The sequence below is a fragment of the Macaca fascicularis genome, chromosome 10, assembly GCF_037993035.2.
Source record: "Macaca fascicularis isolate 582-1 chromosome 10, T2T-MFA8v1.1".
NCBI lineage: Eukaryota > Metazoa > Chordata > Mammalia > Primates > Cercopithecidae > Macaca > Macaca fascicularis.
In genome coordinates this window covers 2,979,145-3,006,140 of record NC_088384.1, presented here as the reverse complement: position 1 = coordinate 3,006,140, position 26,996 = coordinate 2,979,145, and the positions used below count along the sequence as shown (strand labels likewise).

General features: G+C 57.9%; 1 protein-coding gene across 14 annotated transcripts in view; it reads left to right on the top strand.

The window, feature by feature from the left end:
- The window catches only part of TAFA5 (TAFA chemokine like family member 5), a 343,256-nt gene that overhangs the window by 83,347 nt on the left and 232,913 nt on the right, over positions 1–26,996 (top strand). For 3 of the 14 annotated variants that reach the window (XR_012418335.1, XM_045363423.3, XM_045363424.3), the window contains exon 1: positions 1,776–2,007. The exons of the other annotated variants lie outside the window; for them this stretch is intronic. Coding sequence is in view for 2 of the 3 variants with exons in the window: in XM_045363423.3 (XP_045219358.1) it covers positions 1,917–2,007 (91 nt within the window). In the remaining variant the exon portion in view is untranslated. Of the gene's footprint in view, positions 1–1,775; positions 2,008–26,996 lie in introns of those variants that run through there. 14 annotated transcript variants of the gene reach the window in all.

Below are 26,996 nucleotides of genomic sequence, written 5' to 3'. Positions count from 1 at the left end.
TTGAAATTGAATTTCAAATTCAATTCGGGCAAAACTACCTTGAGGCCGACCACACTGGTCTTGGTGCTGGGCTCTGGTCCGACCCCCTGACGAGGACACCCGTGCCCCCTGCTCTGCCTTGCGGGGTTGGGGAGCAAAAGCGGCCCAAAACAAAGACCCCTTCTTCCTAGAGGCGGAAAGGGAGGCAGTGCAGGGAGGCGTCCGTTTGTTTCCCCTGGAACGGAACGGAACGAGGGCATTAACTGTGCGCCCATGCTCTTGGGTGCAGGGCAGCTGGCTGAAGGGCGGCACACAGTAGAGGCAGGTGTGTGTGTGTGTGTGTGTGTGTGTGTGTGTGTGTGTGTGTGTGTGCAGGGCAGCTGATTGGAGGGCGGCACACAGTAGGGGCAGGTGGGTGGGTGGGTGGGGGTGTCTGTGTGTGTGTGTGTGTGTTTCCAGGCAGATGTGCCATTTTCAGAAGCCGCGGGACCAGCCTCCTCCGAGCCCTCCCAGCCGCTGGTCGGGCCCGGCTGGGGCGGTACCTGGGCCCGGGTTTCCCTGTCTCTCCCGGGGCCTTGGGTGCCAGGGAGGCTGGGCGCAACTCGAGGCCCCGCGTCCTTTCTCCCGCGCCAGCAGGGCCGGCTCTGCAGTGAGGCCCCTGCGCACCTAGGTGGAGCCCGACCCGCAGTTTTCGGCTGGGCCGGCCCCACCTGACCCGCCGGCGCGCCAGGCGGGGGCGCTGCAGGGCGGGGTCCCCGGGGTCCCTCGCGGCCCAGTGCGCATCGGCGGCTCCGCGGCCTGGAGGAGCGCAGACGGCGGCGGGCGCGGGCCAGAGTCCGAGGCTGCGCGGGCCCGGCCACCTGGGCTGGCAGCGACTGCGCCGCGCTCCCCCTCCCGCCGCCTCCCCCGAGGAGCCGGCGCCGAGCCGAGCGGGCGGGCGCGCGCGTCCAGGCCGGAGCAGCAGCGTCCCGCGGGCGGCGAGGCGCGCAGCGTCGCCGGCCCCACCTGTAGGCGCGGCAGCCACCGGCACCGGCACGGGCAGCGGCGGCCCAGCGCGGGCAGCCCAGGGGCGCGGCGGGCCCGGACCTCGTCCCGGCCGCGGCGGCGGAGGCGCGGGCTGCTGGGAGCGCGGAGGCCGGCACCGTCCGGGGGGGACCGGCCCGCCAGCCCCGGGCCGCGCAAGTTCGATCGCCGCGGGCTCGGCCGGGCCGCGCGGGCCCCGGCGGCGGCGATGGTGCGGCAGCCCCGCGCCCGGCGCGCAGCCCCGGCCCGGAGCCTGGCCCGCCGCGGCGGCGGTGGCGGCGGCGGCGCGGCGGCCCCCTGAGCCCCGGGCCGGAGCGAGCGCGGGCGGCGGAGGCGGCGGCGGCGGCGGAGGAGGAGGAGGAAGAAGAGGAGGAGGAGGAAGAGGAGGAGGAGGAAGAAGGCGACACCGAGCAGCGGGCGGTGGGGGGGCGACAGGCGGAGGAGGGGGCCGGGGCCGCGCCGGACCCCCCCGCGCCGCCCGGCCGTTGCGCAATCCGCGGCCCGCCGTCCGGGCCCTGCTGGCGGTGCGGCTCCGGGGGCGGCGGCGGGGCTGATTCATGGGGCCGCGGCGGCCGCCCCCCCGCGCCCGGGCCCCCGGCGCCCCGCAGCCAGCGATGGTGGCCGAGTGGTCGGAGCGGCGGCCGCCGCGGCCGGAGACTTTCTGCTAACCTCCCCGCCCCCGCCCGCCCCCTCCCCGGCGCCCCCCTCCCCCCCGCCCGCTCCCCTCCCCCCTGCCCAAAAAGACACAAATCGCCTCCCGGAGTGGCGCCTCCAGTCGCGGCGGAGCGCGGCGTTGGCGGCGGATGGAGGGCGCGAGCGGGCGGCCGCGGAGGCTGCACCCGGCGGGGCGCTGATGCGGCGCCTGGACCTCAGCTGCGCGACTTCGGGGGCGTCGGCCGAGTTGGGACTCCGCGATGCAGCTCCTGAAGGCTCTCTGGGCACTGGCAGGGGCCGCGCTCTGCTGCTTCCTCGTCCTGGTGATCCACGCGCAGTTCCTCAAAGAAGGTAATTGTCCCTGGGCGCTCGGACCGGTCCCCCGGCGCAGTCCTCCGCACTCTGCCAGGCTCGCTGCGGCCCCGGCGCCCGACCCGGCTTCCAGCATGTTCCGCTGCCGCCGCGCTCGGCCGAGGCTCGTGGAGCACCACTGCGGGCCCGGAGCGGCCGGCGGCGCGACCCTGACAGGAGTCCGGCCCCCCGCGGATCTCGCCGACCCGCGCCCATCGGGGCTGACCGGCAAGGCGCGGGATCCGGGCGCGCTGCGTCCTCGGTTTCTCTCGCGCCGACGCGGATCCCCGACCCAAGCCGAGGCTGTCGTTCCCATCCCCTGCCCCACACCGCTCGGTGGCAGCGGCGCCCGCCCGCACGTCGCGGGCCCTCGGTAGATGGCACCAGCGCTCCACGTTGGCCGGCCGGGCTGGGGCGGGAGCGGAGCTGGGACCCGCCAGGGTGGACACCGGACTGGGACCCGCGGGCGTCGGGGAAACCGGCCTGCGCACCGGTTTCCCAGGGCCCAAGCCGCCTTCCAGCGACCCATAGGCTCGGGAAGCAGGAGCTTGGTCACCCGGGTGCGCAGGTCCCCTCACCAAGTTCTGCCCCTGCCCTCTTGGTCTCTGCTAGAGTGCAGGGCAGTCTGGGACTATTGAGGCGTCCAAGGTAACTGTTGGACCCTGGTAGCTAGAGAGGCCCTTTGGACTGGGAAGCATCTTACTGGGGGTTTGGGGGCAGGGCCACACCTCCTCTGATGGGAGGTCTGTCGGCTCCAGGCACCCCAGATGCACTCCTGGAAACTTCCTGGTTTCGGGGCCAGACTCCCTTTGCAGGGCTCCTGGTGCACGGCGGGATCAGCCTGACCTGTCATAGCAGACTGGGGGCAACTAAGTCATTGGCCTCCCCCGGGGCACCCCTGCTCATGGGTACTGGGCCACAGGCTGAGCCAGCTCCACCTGGTGCTCCCCTTGGTCCGCTGGGAAGGCTGAGCACCGGAGGGCGCCTGTGTGGCTGGTAACGCGCTGGGTTCTCATTAGCTCTGGGCTCCTGCAAAGGAAGGGCTTGCAACATTCAGCTGCTTCCCTGACTAATTAATAAGCTCCTGGAAGCTTGGGGAAGTAGGTAGGTGCAGGAGCCTGACCCCAGACCCTGTGACCTCCACGGGCCTGGTGTCCGCTTCCCTCCCTTGCTTTTGGATGTGGGCACCAAGTACAGAGGAGGACCAGGTCTGAAGGGAGAGTAGGCTACCCCAGGACTCTGCTGCGGGCCTTGGCCTGCCAGCCCGGGCTTGCGGGGACCCTTCCCGAGGTGGGAGGCCCAACTTCTTCCTGCTGCCTTACTGACCCACTTCAGGAGTGGGTGGTTCTGGCCTAGGGCAGTGGCCCTTGGGGCCAGGGAGGCCATTGTTCCTGCTGAGGAGTCGTTGGGTCCAGGCAAGCCCGCGAGGGGTGTCCTCCGCTGGTGTCCCCTGCCAGGACAGTGGGAGCCACCCCTGGTGCGTTCCAGGCACCTGGCGAAGGGGTCCCTGCTCTGCGGGGCCTGTTTGTGTTCCTGCTGCAAGTTCTCTGCCTCTCTGGCTGATCTTGAAGTCTCTGGGGGATTGGCTTGCAGAAAGGGGGTGCATGTGAAAATTTCAGTGTTTCTCTAAGTGCCCAGCTGTGTCCTGATACTCTGTGACGAAGCAAAGTTCCACAGACTTTTAAGCTGTGAGTTAGTAACAGGGGGGAGCTCCTGGCCATGTGGCTGGCCTGTGACGAGGGCTTCCTTTCTGCCTCGTCCTTCAGCACTGACCCAGTGCAGGTGCCTCCCAGGTCTCTCCTCTCCCCCTGAGGCTCCAGGTCTAAAGAACTCTGTGTTTTGGCTAAGAAGAAAGAGTTTCTGCCTCTCAGATGGGAAGGTCCAGGTGTGGAGCAGACCCAGGATTAAATACTGGTGGTGTTCGCTGAGTGGAGTACTTTTTGTGGATTTAGCCATTCACAGAGACCTCTGTGTTTACCTTGAAGCAGACACTCGTGTGTCGGTGTTGTGGAAGACGGTGCAGTCATAGATGCAGATGGGGTCAGCTGTACGCTGAGGGTACCGGTGCCTTTGGAAGAGCGATTGCAGGGTCCGAGTGTTTGTGCAGCCCTCCAGGCCTCCTGAAGTCCTGTCTCCCTGTCCCGAAGCGGTGGCCTTCACCACCCTGGGTTGAGCCCTGCTGCCTGTCTGTCTGGAAGGTCAGGACTTGGGCAGCCTCCCTGTCCTTGCTGAGATGCCTTTTTGGCCCCTTGGCGTCAGGAGCCCCAGGGGAGGCCTGGGGAACCAGCAGTGAGAGGTGCAGGGAGGGGGGTGGCGCACTCTGGTTCCTGGCTGATAGGCTCGGCCTGGGGCCACTCTCCTCCCAGCAGCCGCTGTCCAGCAGGAGGGAGGGAGCAATGAAGGCGGGTGGACAATTGTGACTTGTTGTCTGGGCCCGAGTGGGAAAGAGCTGTTTAAATTGCCATTTCCATGAATCTGTTTTTTTCAGGGGTGAAGAATGGGGGACCCAGGGAGCCGTTTTTCCACACTTCTCCTTTTGTGTGGAGATAGAGGCCACCCCATGGCTAATCCGTCCCCCTCTGGCCACTTTGTCTTCCAGTGTTTGCGGAGATGAATAGGGCTGTGAGCCGAGAGAGAGGCAAATTGTGGTCCATAATTGCAGCCTCGATATGTCCGAGCTTTGTGAGAACAGGTCCTGCCCACCACACCAGGCCTGGCTGGGCAGCCACAGGCCCGGGAAGAAAGCAGGGCTGCAGTGTGGGGTCTGGCACTGGGGCCTGGGTAGCTGCTCATCTTGCCCTGTCATCCTTAGGACACGCTGACTCTCCTCTGGGAGGGGAGAGCCATCCTTTCCTCAGGCATGTGCATGTGCTGTGTCTGCATGGAGTGTAGCTAACGTGGGGGACGAGGGCGGGAGTCCCAGGATGCTGATGGAAGAGCCGGACACTTCCTTAGGGCGCAGACGACATGTGTCACGGAGACGTGAGAGGGAAGCCAGTGCTTTATCTCCATCATCATGTTTGGCCTCCAAATACGGAGTTAAGGAAACAGCGAGAAGTATAAAAATATTTTCCACCTCCCTCTTCCAAAGACTTTACAATATTTTTCTGGAAGTCTTGAGTCACTTGGACTCCAGCACTCCAGCACAGATGAGCAGGCTTTGGTGTGGATGCTTAATGTAAACAGAAGAATAGGAAAATACTTCAAAGAGGAAGGAGTGCAGCGAGCCTGGGCCACCCGGGGCAGGCCACAGCGCAGAGAGGTGTCTGGGCTTTGGGACCCAAAGGGACATGAGAAAGCCGGGAAATCGTTCAGCCTGATCCTTTCTGAATGGGAGGGAGAACCCAGTGCCTCTTTGCCTTAAATGTGGATTTGAGGTTCAACTCTATCTCGGTAAATCCTTTTGGTGGCAGGGGAGTGCATGCGATGGCTTGAACGTGCTGTTCAAAAGCCTCTTTTGCAGGTTAATATTGAGAACTTTGTGTCCAGCGGCCCCGACACAGCGTACCCGGGCCTGGATTCCAGACGCGCTTTCGGAACCACTGTGGCGTGCCTGTCTTTGAGCAGCTGCTGGGAGGGCAGACTGTTGATCGAGTCAATGGGATTCAACTTCCATTGATTTAGTTAGCCGGCTCTTTCGGAAATGAGGCGTGCTCCTGCAAACCCGTGTGGCCCGTAACAAGGGGCGTGCTCAACTCCGTGGAGGCAATTGACGGTGTATTAATTGTTGTGGCTCTGTGCAGTCATCATTAATTGATGTCGTCTTTGCAAGATTAGCGGCCAATGCAGAGGGTTCATCTGTCTGTTAGATGGACCAGTTTATTTTTTAAGAAATGGATAGAGAACTTCTTAGGAGACACAGCACAGTTCCCGGCCCTAAGACTCCATCAAAAATATGTGCTGAATGCATACAGCCATTCTGTCCCGGAGGCGTAGAGCCAGGGCTGTGGGTGGTCCATGATGGGTTGGGCGAGGGCTTGGTAGATGCCCTTGAGGTTTTCCAGAGCAGCAAGGCCGTTCTTGGTGAGGGCTCGAGGCTGCACCGGGCTCCATTCTGAGTGTCTAACGGTGGTGGAGGAACTCATTGCACGCGGTGTGTGTGGAAGGAGGAGGGAGTTGGGCAGCTCTGTTCTCAGTGCTCACGGCCGGCTGTGCCCGCACACCTGCACCCAGTCTTGTTGTGGGGCGGCCCCGGCCCCCAGGCTCCGAGCTTGGAGCTGGCTGCTCATTTCTCCTGAGTCTCAGACTGTGTGTGGAGGGGTGCTGGGCTTTGTCTGGGGGCCCCGGGGGCTTCCCTAGCCCACTTCCTGGGTGCATTGTTGTTATGGCCCTGATGAGGTGTGCAGGCAGACAGGGTGCAGGGGCATTGCGGTGCCGGCCCCACCTGGAAGGTGTCCCTCAGCCTACCTCTCCCTGACCCTCCAGTAGACGCTGTTTGCAAGGCCAGGTAGTTGTGAATGGCTGCTGGGAGGGGTGGAAATGAAAAGGTGTTAAAAATAACCAACTCCTTTATCATCATTTACTATCATTTCTTGTGTGACACAGAATCTAAATAAAACCCACACTCACCGTAATGGGATTCTCATCTGCTGTGCCTCTGACAACTGTAAAAGTTAGAATGTGAAAGGACTGGAAATGGAGGTGACTTCCAGACACAAGTTGGCTCATCGCAGCCTTGCTGGGCGCAGGAGTCCCAGCCTCCCAGGCCTCCCAGCAAGGGCTGAGCCAGTGCCTGCTGAGGGCCAGGCTGGCAGTGGATGGGGCCAGCTGGGGGTCACTCCCGCTGCACACTCGGGAGGATTGGATTGGGGCTGATCTTGCTGCCGGCATCTGTGGAAACTCATCAGTCTCCCATGTTGCTGTCATGCTGGGCTTGGTGCAAGAAAGCCGTGCAGAGAATGGTTTTAGTCCTCACTCGGTGGTCTGGAGGTTGGTGGTTTTTGCCCGTCTCTGGGCGTGCAGCACTGTAGGAAAGCGGGCACTGGTGAGGCCATGTCCCTGCCTGGTGGAGTGCTGGCTGCAGACACAGCCCAAGAGCCCCTGGGCCTGGAGAAGGCGGGGTTGGGGGACAACCTTCTTGGAAGGATTCACTGCTGACATTTTCATATGTGTGCATATGTGTGTGTGTACATGTGCCTGCTCACGCGTAACTAAGTGCTCATAGGTGTTCATATTGTTGTGTGTGATCTTCTTAAACGTATAAACTACAGAATCATGCATTCTAAACCTCATTTAAAATACAGCCCCTTGGTTAGGGAGCAAGGCGTGCAGGCAGTAGTGTTCCTGGAGAGGGGAGGGAGGCAGCCCTCACCTTATTTACACAGAAACAGATCGATCTGTGGCTGCACTGTGATCTGAGCAGACAGGAAACGCAGAGCGAAGCACGCAGCTGTGGGTCTGCATGGAACATGTGACTGTTCGCTCACACAAGCACCCAGTGAGTGAACGGGGCTCCTTTGGCACCAACCATAGGACCCCATAGCCTTTGTACTGTGGGAGCCCTGACCTGGCTGTCGGGGCAGGCGGACCTTTTCTTTTCGTCCTCTTACCTGGACTCTGTGTGTGAGCCCACCTCTCCCAGAGACACGCACTGCGGTGCCCCCCAACAGAGACACACCACACACTGCATGCTGCACACACACACACCACAGAATACACCACACATACCACACACCCCACATGCTGCACACACTACATACCATACGCTGCACACCGCACACATACCATACACAAAATACAGCACAGGCCACACACAAAATACAGCACATGCCACACACAAAATACACCACACACAAAATACACCACACATACCACACACCTCACATGCTGCACACACTACATACCATACGCTGCACACTGCACACATACCACACACAAAATACAGCACAGGCCACACACAAAATACAGCACATGCCACACACAAAATACACCACACACAAAATACACCACACATACCACACACCTCACATGCTGCACACACTACATACCATACGCTGCACACCGCACACATACCACACACAAAATACAGCACAGGCCACACACAAAATACAGCACATGCCACACACAAAATACACCACACACAAAATACACCACACATACCACACACCTCACATGCTGCACACACTACATACCATACGCTGCACACCGCACACATACCACACACAAAATACAGCACAGGCCACACACAAAATACAGCACATGCCACACACAAAATACACCACACACACAGTACACACCCCACACACACCACACAAAATACACCACACATACCACACACCCCACATGCTGCACACACTACATACCATATGCTGCACACCGCACATATACCACACACAAAATACACTACACACAAAATACAGCACATGCCACACACAAAATACACCACACACCCCACACAAAATACACCACACCCCACACACAAAATACACAACACACCACATGCCACACACACACCACACACACAGTGCACATCAAGCACAAAATATACACATACCACACACCACATACAAAATACACCACACACCTCATACCATGCTCACACACCACACACTAAATATGCACACATCACACACCCCCACACACCACACACAAAATATACTACACAGCACATGCCACACACACACCCCACACACACCACACACACAATGCACACCCCACACACACCACACAAAATACACCACACTCCACACGCACACATAACACACACAAAATACACCACACACACTGCGTGCCACACACAGACACCACACACTAAATATATGCACACCACACCCCCCACACGCCACACACAAAATACACCACATACGACACACACATTACACACCACATACAAAATACACCACATACACCACACACAAAATATACACACACCACACATACCACACACCAAATACACCACATACAGCACACACCACACACACTACACACTACACACAAAATATAACACAGACACCCCACACACACATCACACACAAAATATACACACACCACACACACACACACCATACATACCACACACAAAATATGCCACACACACCACACACACAGTGCACAGAACACACACACTTGCCACAGAAAATATACCATGCAAACACACCATACATGCACACAACACATAACACACCACAAACAAAATACGCTACACATACACACACCACACACAAAATACACCACACACACACCATGTCATACACACACCACCTGCCACGCACCATGCACCACACAAAATGAACCTCACACACCACACACAAAATACACCACACACACCACATATACGCACCCTCCACACACAACACGCAAAATACACCACATACACCACACACACTAGACACCACACACCACTCACAAAATATATCACACACACCACACACATAGTGCACACACACCACACACAAAATACACCACACATACATCACATGCATGCACCCCCCCACACAAAACATTACACATATTACACACACACCACACATAATATACCCCACACACACACACATCACACACACAAAATACACCACATACACCACACACATTGGACACCACACATAACACTCACAAAATACATCACACAGATATCACACACACCACACACCACACACACTCCACACACCACACATAGTACATGCCACACACACACAGTGCACACCACATACATAGATACCCAAAATAAACCATACAAACACACCACACACATGCACACACCACACCACACATAAAATACACATACATGCCACACACCACACACCACACACAAAATACACCACATGTACACACACACACCACACAAAATATATACATACCACACACAAAATACACCACACACACCACACAAAATACACCTCAAACATACCACACCACAGACATACACCACTCACAAAATACATCACACACCACACACACACAGCACAAATCATACACACATATCCACCACACACATCACACAAAATGCACTACACACACCACTCGCACCACATACACGCACCCTCCACACACCAAACACACCACACATCACACACACCACATGCCACACCACACATACAGCATACACACGTATACAACACACAAAATACACCATATATACACCACTCACAAAATACATCTCACACACATGCACCACACACCACACACATAATACACCACACAGATATCACACACACCACACACAAAATATACCACACACAGCACACCACACACAAAATACATCACACACCACATACACACACCCCCCACACAACACACAACACATGCCACACACCACATATCACACAAAATACACTACACACACACACCACATGCAAAATACATCACATACACCACACACACTAGGTACCATACACACCACTCACAAAAACATCACACACACACCACACGCCACATACCATACCACACAAAATACACCACACAGATACCACATACAAAGTACACCACACACACTAGACACCACACACTATACACACATACCATCTGCCACACACCACGCACACACAGAACATGCCACACACACCACAAACATACCACATGTACAACATACACACACAGAATACACCACACACAACACACACACATAAAATACACCACATACACATACCAAGTACGCACACCACACACACACACGATACACACCACACTCAAAATACACCACCCACACACCACATACACACACCCCATAAACAACACATCGCATGCCACACAAAATACACCACACACACAACATATAAAATACACCACATACACCACACACGCTAGATACCACACACACACCACTCACAAAAAACACACACTGCACACACCACACACACAGCACACACCACACACACAAAATACACCACACACACTAGACACCACACATACACTATGCACTGTGCACACACAACACATGCCACACACCACACACACAAAATATGACACAAACAGCAAACATACCACATACACAACATACACACACACAGAATATACCACACACAATACACACACACAAAATACACCACATACACATACCAAATACACATACCCCACCCACACACACACAAAACACTACCCTGTGAACGCCACACACACACACAAAGTATACAAACACTCCCCCACACAAACACATGCCAAGACATACACACACACAAACATACCCCACACACACCACATACATGTCATACACGCACATACACAGCCACACATCACAAACATGTTACACCTGTCACACATGTTACACTGCACACATACAATACCCCAAACACTGCAGTCTGCAGCTCACCCCGTGGCCCGGCCTGGCATATTCTCGAGGAGGGGAGAGGAGGGTGCACCCCAGCTTCGGCCTCTGCCCCTGCAGTCTTGTCTCCGTCTTCACCCAGACCGTGACCCTGGCCCTCGCTGGCTGGGCCTCTGCAGAGGCTTCCTGAGGAGGAAGGCACTGCCCTGCCCTTCACAGTGGGGGCCAGTGTGGCCCAGTGAGGTCTAGGGAGGGCGCAGGTCCCAGAGGACAGCAGGACAGGTGCAGCTGCGCGGCTCACTCTTCTCTCTATGACCCCAGGCAGGGGCAGCGTGGGTGTTGTCTGGGCATTGCACACCCACCTCCCACTGCAGGCTGCGACGCCCCTCTTGCCGGCCTTGTGCTCATCCCAAGGGTCACACCTGCCTATGCAAATGACCTTTGGGACAGGGAAGTCCACTTGCAGCTTGATACCAGGCTAGTGGCTGGGATTCTGGGACCCTTGCTCTCCTCTTTGCAGAAAGGGAATGATAAAAGGAGTAGAAGCTGGGGGACTTCCATGGGGGGCCCCTGACAGATGGCCCCAGTGACGACCTTGTTCAAAACCCAGGAGCGGCCCCTGCCAAGTGCTGAGCGTGTCTGTGGAGCAGATGAGGCCACAGGCACTGGCCACAGGACCACGCTGTCTGGAGAGGAATTCGCACACATTTGCAGGGGTGCAGCGCTGGTGTTCTCGGGATTTTGCCTGGCTTCTCTGGATCCCAGGGTCCTGGGCAGGTGGCTTGGGCCCTGGTGGGTGGAGTCTTTGAAGTGCAATCTGGAGTCTTCATGCACAGCTAGGCCACCTGGACAGTGCCCATTGTGGTCTCTAGAGAGTTCCTCGAGGATGCGGCCCCTTTCTCCAGACACTGTTGCAGGGGGCAGGGAGGGAGGCCTGCCCTGCATCCCCTGGATGGCAGGACGGGTTCGGCTGGGCTGTAGTGTGCAGGGCAGCCAAAATGCACCCTCCAGGTAATCAGGGACCACCCCATATGGGGACTCTGGTGAGACCTGGGCCTCCACCTGGCCCCCTGTCCAGGGTGCACGAGCCAGGCCCGTGTTGTCAGCTGTGTCTGTCTGTGGTTTCCCTGTGGCTTCATGGCTGCGTGCAGGTCTCTCTTCATGACTTGGGTGTAGTCCTTAGGGTGTGGAGGCCACCATCAGCCGAGAGTGTTCTGTGGGTGGGTGGCTCTCCTTCCTCCCAAATTTGGGGTGACCTTCTGTGTGGAGCCCCGTGATGGTTTCCCATGCATCCCGGGGCTCTGGGACGCCGTGGGCACGAGTTCTGAAGGGGTCTGCACACCTAGGTTCATCTCACAGACCTCGGGATTGGCAGAGGGTCCTGGACTGCAGGGACTCGCCCTTCCTTGCAGCTCCTGTGCTTTGGTGGTGAAGGAAGGGCTGTGTCCTCAGCCACACTGGGAGCTGCTGCCCTCGCGTGGAACAGGAGCAGCTGTTTGTGGGTAGGTCAGGCGTGGGCTGCAGGGGGGTCAGGGGTGGGCTGCAGGGAGGCCAGGCGTGGGCTGCAGGGAGGTCAGCCGTGGGCTGCAGGGAGGTCAGCCGTGGGCTGCAGGGGGGCCAGGCGTGGGCTGCAGGGGGGCCAGGCGTGGGCTGCAGGGGGGCCAGGCGTGGGCTGCAGGGAGGTCAGCCGTGGGCTGCAGGGGGGCCAGGGGTGGGCTGCAGGGGGGCCAGGCGTGGGCTGCAGGGGGGCCAGGCGTGGGCTGCAGGGGGGCCAGGCGTGGGCTGCAGGGGGGCCAGGCGTGGGCTGCAGGGAGGTCAGCCGTGGGCTGCAGGGGGGCCAGGCGTGGGCTGCAGGGGGGTCAGGGGTGGGCTGCAGGCGGGTCGGGTGGGCTGCAGGCGGGTCAGGGGTGGGCTGCAGGGAGGCCAGGCGTGGGCTGCAGGGGGGCCAGGCGTGGGCTGCAGGGGGGCCAGGCGTGGGCTGCAGGGGGGCCAGGGGTGGGCTGCAGGGGGGTCAGGGGTGGGCTGCAGGGGGGTCAGGGGTGGGCTGCAGGCGGGTCAGGCGTGGGCTGCAGGGGGGTCAGGCGTGGGCTGCAGGGGGGTCAGGCGTGGGCTGCAGGGGGGTCAGGGGTGGGCTGCAGGCGGGTCAGGGGTGGGCTGCAGGTGGGTCAGGGGTGGGCTGCAGGGGGGTCAGGCGTGGGCTGCAGGGGGGTCAGGGGTGGGCTGCAGGCGGGTCAGGGGTGGGCTGCAGGCAGGCATTTAGGGAAGTCACGGCTCCAGGCACCAAGGAGGCAGTGGCTGCTGGCCCTGCCGTTTGCTGCGTTTCTGTGGACTTCTAGCCCAGGGGTGTCCCAGGATAGCTGGTGTCACCTGCAGTGGCTGAGGGGCACCTGGTCCTCTGGCTGATGGGGCTGCTTGTGGGGTAGGCCAGGCCCTGGCTCCCTGGCCCTCAGGGCAGGGTGTGGCTCCCCCAGCTCCCCTGCCCTCACACACACCCTTCCAGCCACCTGTGTCAGCATGCTCCAGACACAACCTTCTGCCCTTGACTTTTCTTCTTCTCCTTTTGTGTTTTAAAAATCAAATCCGCGCCTCAGAAGGTCTCTGGAGCTTGGAGGACCCACGCAGAGGCTGCCTTCTGCCTGCCCTCAGGGGCTGCTGAACTTCTCCCGCCCAGGCCGAACTTTCCGTCTCAGCTCCCGCACTTTCCCAGCCAGGCCGGCTCCTCGTTCCTGCCCATTTTACTCCAGAAGGGAAGCGGGCAGGCCCGGGTTATCCTGCAGGAGCCAGGAGCCTCCTTGGCCAAGCTCCATCTGTGCATAATGGGTGCGCCAGTGGGTTGGGGGGTCGGTCCAGGGGAGAACTGGATGTTCACCAGGGGTCAGCATTGGCATTGAAGTGAGGAGAAAGGTCATCTCGGCAGATAGGTGGCAAGGTGGTGAGCCCCTGGGGCTGAGCACAGGGGCCTCTGGTGAGAGGGGCCTGGCCGTGACCGCACTGACTGCTCTTCGCTGTCACCTCCTTTGCTCCTCAGGCCACCTGCGCAGAGGGTGTGATCCTTGCATGACTTTGCCATTGAGGAAATGCAAGGGCGGAAACTGCGGTCTTGGCGGCAGCCCCAGAACCAGGTGCCCTCTCTCCCGACCTTGCTCCCTGGATGGGGCAGCGCCGCCCGTCCTGAAAAGCTCTGCTGAGGCGTTGGGGGAAGGAAGGGATTGCTGGCAAGAGGAGGGATCCTTCAGAGGGTCTCGGGCAGGGTGGGTGCTACCCTCCAAGTTTACAGTGCTCCCTTCACCCTATCCCCTGCGTTGGACTCGAAGTGGGTCCCCCATGGATCGAGGCTGGTGGCTGCTGGATGTCGGGGCTGGTTTCTGTGGGTTGTGACAATGGTCTCTTGCTGTGACAGTGGGGACCTGTGGGGGTGGGAGCATGATTCGGTGCCACCTCCCTGCCTCTGTGGCCTCCCAACTGGGGCAGGGCAGGGCCCGGGGGTTCTAGAAGGCCCTGGGTTCAGGTGAGTCGGTGCCCTGGGGGACGCTCCTGGCAGAAGACTCAGGAATCCGTGGGAAGACCGGTCCCCAAGACCATTCCAGCTGGACGGCGTGGAGGCAGCCTGGCTCCCACGTGATCTTCCCGGGGTCTATTCTGAAGAGGTCATGGAGCCTTTACAATACACACTCTTCAAAGCCAGCCTCTGCCTCGGAGAAGGCGGATTTTATTAGCCAGTTACCTTTCTTCTCCTCCGATTACAGAGGCAGCCAAGCAGGCCTCTGATTCGCTTCACCGGTTGAAGAACACAGACCTTGCTTATAAATAACTCTGCGCTTTGCAGAACCGGAAAATCCATCTTCAGACCCTCCTGTCCCCAGGGAATGCCTGCACAGTGACAGCTCCCTGCTCCTCCCGCCAGCTGCCTTGGGGACAACCTTGATAGACACGCCGGCCTCAGTTTGGCATGCACGTATTGAGTACCTGCTGTATGCCCGACATGAGCTGCTTGCTGGCGGAAGGTGACCAGGGGGTGGCTGGCTGGGGGTTGGTGGGTCTCATGGGATCATTTATGTGAAAAGGCAGAGTAAGGACTTGAGTCGGTGCACCTGTGAGAAATGTACACCTGTGGGGTTGGTTGGAGGTCCCCAAAGACAGAGCCACCTGGAAACCCAGCGTGCCCTCTCATTTGGGAAAGGGGCCTTTGCAGATATAGTTAAAGTCAGGATCTCAAGATGATGGGACCTTGAATTAGGACACACTCAAAGTCCAAAGACAAGTCCTTACAAGGGAAGAGAAGAGAAAAGAAGCAAACAGACAGGAGAGGGGGCCTCGTGAAGACGCAGCAGGGGCTGGAGTGATGCGGCCACACACTGAGGAGCACTCGCAGCCACCAGGAGCTGGAAGAAGCGGGAAGGATCTTCCCTGAACTTTGGGAGGAAGCGCAGGCCTGGAACACCTTGATTTCCAACTTCTGTCCTTCAGAACTGTGAGAGCAGAAACTCCTGTCTCTAAGCCACAGGTTTGCGGTGATGTGTGACGCAGCCAGAGGAACCGGATAGAGCAGGCACAAGCCGAAGATCTTGTCACAAGGGATTGCAGCCCACATGTGCATGCATGTGTGTGTGTCTGTGTGAGTGTGTGAGTGTGTGAGTGCGCATGCGTGGGGGTCTCCAGGCAGCATGGCTGGCGGATGGGGCCTGGGTCTGATTCGGGTCCACCTCATCTCAAAGAGGGCCCAGAGGGGACAGATGCTTTGTCAGCATGAAGGGGAAGATCTAGATGCCCGTCCTGGAGGTGGAATGCCATGGAGGCGAGGGCTCTTGAGTTGGGGGTTAAGGAAGAAGCTGGTTTTCCTGAGGAGATCGGGGTTAGGGTGGCCAGCCCAGAAATTCTTAACGCTCCTCCTCACATAAATTCAGCATTTGCCAGAGCGAGGGCACGCACTGCTGTTGGCCTGCAAGATGGTTTTATGCGGATGCGGACGGGCATTTGTTATTTTAATAGCTGTGTATCTGCTTTTATGGCTACCTTCTATTTATGGCAAAGACGCTGGTTTTCCATTCACAGGGTGATGGAAGGTTTCTTTTCAGTAGTGAGGTGATACCTCGGTATGGTGCAACCCTGGGGGGTTCACAGGGTGGCCCAAGCCCGGGAGACACTGTTTTGGCTTCTCGAGCATCTCCTAAACACCCGGTGTAGAGAAGGGGCTGAGCCTGGGCCGAGCTCCACTCCAGGGGCTGCCACACACGGACTCAGGACCGTGACTCCGAGAGCCCACTGGCTGGTATACCTTTGAAAGTGACATTTTCATTTTTTTAATCCAAAAGAAAATTGTGAAAAAGATCAACGTTTATGCCCAGACTCCTCCAAGCCATTTCCTGTTCCAATTGGAATCAGTTGTGACCAGCTTCACAGTTACCTGGCATGTTATTAAAAATGGGTCTGATGTTTAGTCTTTTTATTCATGACTTTTTTTGTTTTGTTTTGAGATGGAATTTCACTCTGTCACCCAGGCTAGAGTGCAATGGTGCGATCTCGGCTCACTGAAACTTCCGCCTCCCAGGTTCAAGCGATTCTCCTGCCTCAGCTTCCCGAGTAGCTGGGATTACAGGCGCCCACCACCACTCCCAGCTAATTTTTGTATTTTTAGTAGAGACAGGGTTTCGCCACGTTGGCCAGGTTGGTCTCAAACTCCTGACCTCAGGTGATCCGTCCGCCTCAGCCTCCCAAAGTCATGATTTGTTCTTAATGCCCTAATTTATCTTAGTTGAAACACACATTTTTGTTTTCTCTTAAGTTGGTGGCTTGGCCTTGAGAGCAACCTGAAGAGTTCTGTGTATTAAGTTGGTTTCGTCTTGTCTCTGGGATGGGCTGTGAGTCAGGAAGAGGAGAAGGTTCCCGTTTCCTTAGTGAATCTTCTAGAACGGACCGTGGTTCCCCTTGGGTGGAAACTGCCTTCAGAGCCGCAGGCAGGAGTGGGTGTTCCCGTCACAGCCACTCTCTGGGTCCTGCCCACTCTCCTCCCATCCCCGTGTGTCTGATCCCCAGGGCTTGCGATGCCTTAGTTGCCCCCAGCCATGGCCTCGCCCCGGAGGGAGGGCACAGACGGAGGCAGCCGGGAGTTTCTGGGAGTTTCCGAGGCCTCGTGTTGACAGAGGCATCTCGTTGCTGCAGGGAGTGGGCGCTGACCGGGGGGTGCCCCTCAGGGCTCCAGACAACAGGAGAGAGCCCGCTCCAGGGCAGTGGGGTCACAGGGGGAGGGAGTGGCCCGGAGCAGCCGGAGGGTGAATGCTGGAGCCTGGGCCTGACCCGGAGCTGGCCTGAGGGAGGGGCCAGGGCCAGCTGAGCACTGAACTGATGTGGGCAGCACGTTCCCCAGGTGTGGCAGAAGGAGGAGGCACCGGGCTTGCGGAAGCCCACGTAGCTTGGGTCCAGCCCCTCCCAACCTCCCCCACGGAGTCTCCCTCTCAGGGAAGCCAGCATCCTGGGCGCCTGGGCCAGGCGTCTTTCTCCCCAGGCAGGTGCCTGGGATGCAGTGCCCCAGCCTCACGGCCCCGAGTGCCCTTCAGCCACTGAAGTGTGGTGGGTGGTGGTGATGCCCACGGCCCCGGGGCACCTCCCCTCCTTAGCAGGCCTTGCCTAGATTGCAGGAGGCAGGAGGTCCCCGGCAGGTCCCAAGGCTGGTGGGGCCTCCTCAGTAGGCTCTGTGGGGCCAGCCTTGGTCGGGCCCCACCCTGAGGCCTGGGCCTGAGCCAGTGGTGGAGTTGCTGTTGTGGTCAGTGACCCAACCATGGTGCTGACCGCTGTGCCCATGCTGTGCCCAGGGCACTGTGCCAGCCTCCTTTCTATGGGCCGCTGGTCTATCCCCGACGCTGTACGGTGGCCTGGAGTGAGGGTGGCAGAGCCTGCGGCCTCCCAGGGTTGAGCCTTGGCTGTCCCCTTGCTGGTGTGTGACGTGGAGGCTGTGTTCCCCATGCCCTGTCTCCCGCCCTGTACGCGGGAGCATAATAAGAGGACCTTGGAGGCTGTGGTGCAGGTGAAGTGAGAACCACTACAGGCAGGGGCTTGGGACCCTGCGCTTAGCTTTCTGCTGTTCTTGCCTCATGCCCAGCCCCAGGTCCAGGTCTCTTCCCCCTCCTGCACCTCACAGAGTCCTCAGGGCGACTCTGGCGTGACTGATCGCCATGGACTCTCATGCTCCCGTCGGCTGCCGGCCATCTCTGCATCCTGCCTTTGAGCAGCTGCACAGCCCAGCCTCCGATGTGGGCTGAAGAACCACGAAATGGGTGCTCCGGGCACTGTTGTTTCTCTTTTCATCTCTGGGCGTACTCCTCTGTGCTCTCTGTGTCTGGCTGGTTTCTGCTCCTTCCTGAGCCCAAGGCCAGCCCAGGACCCCACCTATGTCACCAGCGGCCCAGCGTATAAAGCAGAGTCTTGGAGCTGGTAGCCGAGGTAGAGGAGGGCTGCAGAGGCTGAGATGCAGCTGGTTGGGCCTGGCCCCTCCATTTTGCAGATGGGGAAATGGAGGCACGGGGCAGGGGAGAGACTGGCCCAAGGCCACATGGGTCTCAAATTAGTGATGGTGACCGATGTGAAGGGACATGTCTTTTCAGGCAGGGCAACTGCTGTGGGCCTGGCACCAGGTAGAGGTTCTGAGCTGGCTGTCCGGGCTGGGTGAGGTCTCAGGGCAGAGGAATGCTGGATGTGGCTGGGGTCAGGGCTTAGGGCCTGCTGGGTTGAGGATGACTAGGGCCAAGTTGAGAGAAACATCCCATTGGCCCAGCACCCCAGGTGTCCGTGTTGGTACCAGTTGCTCAAAATTGCAGCTTCATTTTACAGTCCCTGTTGGGTGCCTTCCCACCGCGCCCTTGGGTGCATTGAACTCTGGGAGCCACCGCAGCCCAGGGAGTCCCCAAGCAAGGCCAGCTGGGGCCATCCCTTAGTATGGCCTCCCCAGGCCTCCACTTCCCAATCTGTGAAATGGGACAGTAAGAACTCCCACTGAGCTCCCCCTGAGGCCAAGTCCTATTGCCGTCCTGCCCCGCTGTGGTCCCCAGTGCAACTGTGAGCATCCCAAGGTAGTGAAGGGGTCCTTATAGCACACAGAGTGCATGGCGCTGCAGCCCAAGGGGACCCCATTAGTGTCAGTGTCGGCCCTCATTTTCGTTGTTTTTCCTGTTATTTTCTCTATCTTCTGAAGTCCTTCTGTAAGGAATTGTGGTTTCCTGGGAGACCCATTGTGATAAATGCCAGAAAACAAAAGCCTTTTGCCAGGGCGCTGAGGCCTGTGGATACTCCCAGTCCCTGGTCATGCTCCTGTGCCCACAGAGTGGCCCTGTATTTGCTCTTCCTCTGGGATGCACAGGGGTGGTGAGAGGGAGGCAGGCGGCTGCTCTTGGCCAGTGGAACTGCCCGGCGTTGGGGTGCAGCCGAGACCCAGCGAGGCTTGGGGACTGCAGACCGTCCGGCAGATCCTGGCAGGCTTCGGCTGTCTGACCCACTCGGATGGGCGAGGAGAGAAATAGGGGACCAGCGGGACGTTCTGGGGCGCATGCATGCGGGGAAGCTGTTACTGTATTCTGAGCACCCGCTGCACGTGTTGACAAGCTCTGGGGCACACACACGAGTGTGCACAGGCGGCCTTTGAGGGCTGCACCCATGGGGATTAGAAGATGGGAGTGGAATAGGGAGGGCTGGGCCCCACCCCCTCAGAGACATAGCCTGAAAACAAGGGCAGTGCAGGACTCCAGCACCTCGCACAGCCCTCAGGGCGGCTCTGGCGTGACTGGTCACCATGGACTCTCGTGCTCCCGTCAGCTGCCGGCCATGTCTGCATCCTGCCTTTGAGCAGCTGCACAGCCCTCACCTGTGGGTGTCCAGAGCCTTCTGCAGTGGCCCCCGCATTTCTGTTGTCTGCCAGGAGCACTGTCTGTATTTTTAAGAGGCAGACGGATAGCAGTACAGACAGACGGATGGGTGGAAGGACAGGCGCCCTGCCAGGATGTGTCACTCAGCCCTGGACGCGTTTGCAGCTGGAGCTGAGTTTGCCTCCTGGACACATTTTTTTTTTTTTTTTTTGGTGCTCAGAGCAGCCCTTGGGACTCTCCCGTGTCCCCAGCACACCTTCAGCTGAGCAGGGTGCCTGCACCCCTGAAGGACTTTGCAGACCAGCTCTCCCTGTCCACACTGGGTACACAGAGCCCCACCCAGGGTGGTTCTAGAAAGGAGTGCTGCCTTGAGCCCGTGGCCGGGTGGCGGTGGTAAGCCTGAGTCTGGCTTTGGAATTAGGCCCCTGAGTGTGGCCCTGCTGTGCTCGTAGCCCTGAGTTTGCCACCTGCATGCCCCAGTTGGGGCCTGCCAGTGGCAAAGCAGTTCCCTTTCCACCTGCTCAGGGGCTGTGCAGTCATGGGGCCTGGGAGGAGGCACCTCCACCACCCCTGGTCAGCTCCAACCTCCAACTTCAGGGAGACACTGGTTCCCCAAATTGTTGCCCCTTCCGTGTTCCCCTCTGCCCTGCGCCTCAGTGGGGATGTGGTTGTGCTCGAGGGCTCCAGCGGGCATTAGCGGGAGTGGTTGCAGCTGACAGAGCAGAGACCGTCCTTGTCCTGTGGACGAGGCCGGGGAAGTGGACGTGTGTTAGATCCGCAAGTGCCGCCGGTAGCTATGAGGAGCTCCCCGGTCAGGAGAGCCCAGGTCTCCTCTCTGGATTGAAGCCACTGGGGCTGTGGGGGCCACCAAGACAGCCCGCATCCGTTCCATGGACAAGCCACAGTAAGGGAGATGTCACACATCTTCAGACGTGCTGCCACAAGTGATGTAGCGGGCAGCCTGCCCATCAGGCTGCAGGGGACAAGGGTGCCTCTGGGGACCGGTTCCCAGCAGCCCTGGAGGTCCTCTTGCACTGTTTAATTAGTGTCTGCACGGGGTCGCGCTCACATCAAGGTGCTCTAATCCTTTAAGAACTGAGATTGTCTCCAACTACAGCTGAGTTACAAGCTGCATAGATTAAAACTTCTCATACATGGTATCTTGTAGCCTTATTAAGTGGCAAGATTATGCAAAAAAAAAATCTCTAAGTATGATAATGCACCTTTCGCCGTGGTTTGTAACAGGACATTTGTTATCTCTCATTCTGCTCTAATTAAGCTCCATTCCGGAGGAATTAGTGGTATTACTGTTTAAATCTTAAATTTTGTGTTAAGAAAGCGTGTTCCAAAGCTTTTGAAATGCATCTTGAAAGCAGTGCCTGAATTAACAGGTTTAACAAGGAGTGAACGTAGGAATTTCAAAGCTCGGCTAATCTGTGGAAATTATGGTAGCTGTGCCAGATTTATTTTTCATTTAATTAAAACAAAAAGTTGTTTTGCTGAAAGTTATCCGGGTAAAGTTGTTTAAGAGAAGGCAAGAAGCAGTGTTGAAGAGATGCGGCCTTCTGGGGTCCAGGGCTGAGCGTTGGTTTCTGTTGACCACGCTGTGCCTCCACGGCCTGTGTGTCTGGGTCTGGGCTCCGGGCCCCGGGCTCTGGGATGGCGTCAGGGGTAAGGGACAACAGCCGCCTCCTGCCGTGGCCCTCGCTGATTAATGCTCCTCAGTGCAGCACATTCTCAACATTGTGTCAAGGGGCAAGGCTGAGAGCGTGGTTTTATTACTGTTTTTGAAAATCACAGGCTTTATGTTTTAGGGCGGTTGTAGGGTTATAGAGAAATTGAGCAGATGGTACCGTTTCCATTTGGCCTCTCCTGCCCCTCCCATCGTCCCCACAGGGTCCTGTGATAACAGCTGGCATGAGGGAGGCGCGTGAGTGACAAGTGAGGAGTGACACTGACACACTGTTATTAACCGAGGCCCATGGTTCACACCAGGGCTCACTCTTGGCCTGGTGCATTCTGTGGGTTTGGACCCACATATCGTGATGTGCGTCCGCCGAGATTGTAGCATACAGGGGGGCGCCGCTGCTCTAGGGCTCCTCTCTGCGGGATGCCATCATTTTCATTTCATTTTGTTTTGTTTTCGAGACAGGGTCTCCTTCTGTCACCCAGGCTGGAGTGCAGTGGTGTGATGTCAGCTCACTGCAGCCTTCACCTCCCAGCTCCGGTGATCCTCTCGCCCCAGCCTCCTGAGTAGCTGGGATCACAGGTGTGCACCACCACGCCCGACTAGTTTTTGTATTTTTGTAGAGGTGAAGGTCTTGCTGTGGTGCCCCAGCTGGTCTCGAACTCCTGCACTCAGGCGATCCTCCCGCCTTGGCCTCCCAAAATGCTGGAATTCCAGGTGTGAGACACCGCACCCGGCCAATTTTTAAAAGAACACCAGAAAGTACCATTCATGTAAATTTCTTTACCTTGTGAACCACCATTGATGGTCCCAGAGGGCAGATGGTCGGTGCCTTCCCTGAGCATGTCCCCAGAGTGTCCCCAGGAAACCTGCCACCTCTTTCACCACTCCACCGTGGCCGCCATCACCTGGGCCTCAGTTTCCCTGCTGTTCCCCTCTCCTCCTGCTGGCTCACATGCAGAGTGTCCCAGGAGCCACCTACAGCCCCTTTCACCACTCCACCGTGGCCCCCATCACCTGGGCCTCAGTTTCCCTGCCGTTCCCTTCTGGCTGACTCACTTGTGAGGGGAAACCCACCACATGTGGTCATATCTGCACCCCAGCTTCTGGTTCTTGGCTGAGTCTGACTTCATCATGCCCTTCATTGTCATCCTTTCAGAAAACTCTCACGGACACCTCTCAGCCGACTGGCTCCAGACACATGTGGTAGGCACAGGCTGAGCTGCTGCTGTCTAGGAGTGGAGACCTGGTGAGGCTGGAAATGCCCCAGAAGGGGGGCTTCAGAGATGGAGAAGGGACAGCCGGTTGGACCAGCACATGGGCCAATTACGATGACTTGATCATGACGCTGATGGCGTGAACACAGGAGTCCCGGCCCTCCGTGGCGGGGGGAGTGTGCCTGTCAGGCGTGAACACACGAGTCCCGGCCCTCCGTGGCGGGGGGAGTGTGCCTGTCAGGCGTGAACACAGGAGTCCCGGCCCTCCGTGGCGGGGGGAGCGTGCCTGTCAGGCGTGAACACAGGAGTCCCGGCCCTCCGTGGCGGGGGGAGTGTATCTGTCAGGGTTCTTTAGAGAACAGAACCAGTGGGAATTCGAGAGAGTGAGAGGGAGCAATGTTTCCGTTTTTAAAAATAAGCTTCTGCAGTTTCGCAGGCTGTCAGTTTGAAATCTGCAGGGAAGAGGGCAGGCTGGAGATGCAGCGAGAGGTGTAGCTGGAGTCATGAGGCCTCCGCTGGCGAATTCTTTTCTTGCTTGAGGAAGGTGCATTTTTGTCCGTTGAGGCCTTCACCGGCTTGGATAACGACCCACCCACAGTATGGGGGCCATCTGCTTCATCCTGAGTCACCGATTCAGGCATTACTCTCATCCAAAAAACTCCTTCGCAGAAACATCCAGAATCATTTGACCAAACCTGTGGGCACTGTGGGTCTGTCAGGGGCACACATGTTACCCATCACTTCGCGGTTATTTCAGGGGGGCAGTGGTGAGGGGCTGGCGCTGTGATCATGCTTGGTGTTTACGGCGTGGGGCGGAGGGAGACCACACGGGAAGGGACGTCTCCTCCTGGTGCCACCTCCTGGGAGACTGGCCATTTCATGGGTCCAGCAGTGGCCGCATCTCAGGTGAGTGTGTGAGTTGACCTCATGTAGGCTGCCATGGTGTCACCGGCTGACCTGGTTTCACTCACACTTCTGACGCCAAATGTGTCGGTTTTTCACACCAACTTTCCTGACACCAGCTGAATATCTGGCCATTTAATTAAATTGTCCTCTAATTTAATTCAGTTCCCAGACTACTGCCCAGAGGTAGCTGAGACCTCACCGAGGAAGGGCTGAGTCCCACAAGACTGCTCCCCCTTCAGACACCAAATCCAAGCGCCACACGGTCACCTGTATTTCTGACTGATTGGATATAAGTCGGAGTTTCCACCACCTGCTCCTGGCATTCCATCGTTTGCTAGAATGGCCCACAATCCTCAGGAAGCCCTTTGCTTGCCATTCCCTGCTTGTTGTAAAGGGTATGACTGGGGCTGTGCCAGCTGGCAGAGGTGCATAGGGCCAGGGGAGGGGTGTGGGTGCTGAGCCCCCATGTCCTCCCTGGGCGAGCCTCCCTCCCAGCACCCTTCTGTGTTTGCTGAGCTGAAAGCTTGCTACCTCCGCCCCCCTCCCCGCCGCCTATCTTTCAGGAGTTTGATGTTTCCTTGGGTACATATGATTGACACGTCCTTGGCCATTGGTGATTAACAGTCTCCAACCCCTTTCTGGAGTTGGGGATGACAAGACAGAAAGTCCCAATGCACTCAGCCTACCTTGGTCTTCCTGGCCACCAGCCCCCATCCTGAAACTCCCTAGGGCCCTGGCCTTCGGTCCACTCCTCAACATGCGGAAGACGCTTCCCGCTCCGGAGATGGCGAGGGCTTGAGGAGCTGGGACAGAGACTGAGCGTGTTTGTGACTGCGTCGCATCTCTTGGGCCATCGGGTGCCATGGGCAGGTTGGACGTCACAGGCCCACAGGGCGCTGGTTGTGGGCAGGTAGGCTTGAGGCTCGTCAGCAGCCACTGAACAGACTTAGCGTGGCACACAGAGAGCGTGACTGCAGGGCAGAGCCCGGCATCCCTCACAAGCCAGGGAGTGGACGGGGCCTGATGTGACAGCCCTGGAGCCTGTGCATGCCAGGAGCACAATGCGTTTGCAGGAGTCTCCTCCACTTCACAGGCCCTGCCTTCTGGAGGGTTTGGGAGCTGCCATGGCCGGCCAGCCACATAGAGACGTGTCGGCTGCCCCTCGTTCTGCTGGAGCAGGCTTGCTCGACCCCGGCACTGCCGACGTTTGGGGCAGGTCATTCTTCCGTGTGGGGCGCCCTGTGCTATGCGGGGGTTTGAGCAGCATCCTGGGCCTCTACCTCCAGTTGAGATGGCCACAGAGGCCTCCAGACTGAGCATCTCTGCTTGAGGGGAGCTGTCATGGCCTAGAACACAGGCTGGGGGCTGCTGGTCCAGCAGGAGCCTTCCTACCTCGATTCCCTCTTGGCCTGCGGTGAGTGTTTGCAGCTCTCCCCTGTCTGTCTCCTGACTTTCCCTGGGCTGGGCTGGGCTGGTCTTGTTTTGTCACCCTGTTTCTGCCAGACCGTGAGATTCCAGTGAAAACAAAACAGCGGTGGATAGAGGGGCTGAGTGTGGGCCCCCGAGGCCCTGGGACGTCTTTTACCATTGTGCTGTCACAGCTGGCGTCTCCCCTGGTCAGTTACTACTATGCAACATCCCCAAATAACAGTGCAGGGGGCACATAAGTGAGGATGTGGTGAAGGGAAATGGAGGAGTGGGCGAGGAGGGTGCCCAGGGGAGGACGGCGCCCAGCCCTGCCGAGATGGTGCCTGCCATGGGCAGTAAGGAGGTCTGCATGAGGGACGCAGGGACACAGGAGGTCAGGGCAGGATCCTGCCTCCTACGTGCACAGGTCCAGTGGGGATCAGAGCGGAGGCCTCGCGCCAGCTCTGGGAGATGAAAGGGCCCGAGGCAGCCCTTGCAGCCACATGGGCCTTGTCATGGTTAGGCCTTTTCACTCTGTGTTCCAAACTGTGCAGTGTATACGTATGGGCATAGATGTGTGCACGTGCACATGCTTAGGGCTTTGCGTGTGTCTGTATGTGTGACTTCATGTGTGTGCATCTTCATTGGTGACACGTGTGTGCAATAATTCCTCCTCCCATTTCATTTTCTCTGGTTTGGGTTACATTCACCCAACTATGATGTTGAAAATATTACATGGAAAATCCCAGAAATAAGCAATTCATGAGTTTTAAGTTGTGTGCCCTTCTGAGTAGAGTGGTGGCGGCTCCCGTGGTCCCACTTTGTCCCACTCGGGGCATGAATTGTCCCTTTGTGCATCAGACCCAAGCCATAGCCACTGCGTGCCCACTGGTCACTTCGTAGCCAGGGCGGTTATCGGATTGACCGTCCCGGCGAGGCTCGCAGGGCTTGTGTTCAAGGTCAGGAGAGCCTGATGCTCGATCCTGGTGCTCATGTCATTCCCCCGGCTCCTTTTCCTCACATGGCCATGGGGCCATCTTGGTCATCCAGAAGAAGGAAATACGTACAGTCAGGTATTTACAGAGAGACCCACGTTCACGTGGCTTTAATTACAGCCTGTTATTAGAATTGTCCTGTTTGATTACTAGTTATTGCTGTTAATTTACACACTTTGTCATAGGTTTGTATGTAGAGGACAAAAACGTGGTGTGTGTAGGACTCGGTACTACCCCTAGTTCCAGCATCCACTGGGGGTCTTGAATGTATCCTCTGCAGAGAAGGAGGCTCCTCTCTCTCTTCATATATCCTTGTATGTGACATGTGTGTGCTGTATATATCCTTATATCTTTTTTTTTTTTTTTTGAGATGGAGTTTTCGCTCTTATTGCCCAGGCTGGAGTGCAGTGGCACAATCTTGGCTTACTGCAACCTCCCGCTCCCAGACTCAAGCGATTCTCCTGCTTCAGCCTCCAGAGTAGCTGGGACTACAGGTGCACCACCACGCCCGGCTAATTTTTGTATTTTTAGTAGAGAGGGGGTTTCACCGTGTTGGCCAGGCTGGTCTCAAACTCCTGACCTTAAGCGATCCACCCACCTTGGCCTCCCGAAGTGCTGGGATTACAGGCCAGAGCCACCACACCAGGGTCCCTGGGTGACGGCTGTGTAGCCTTCTCCAAGTCACTGAGGCATTGTGAGAGTGGGCACCCGTGGGGTGGCCCCGAG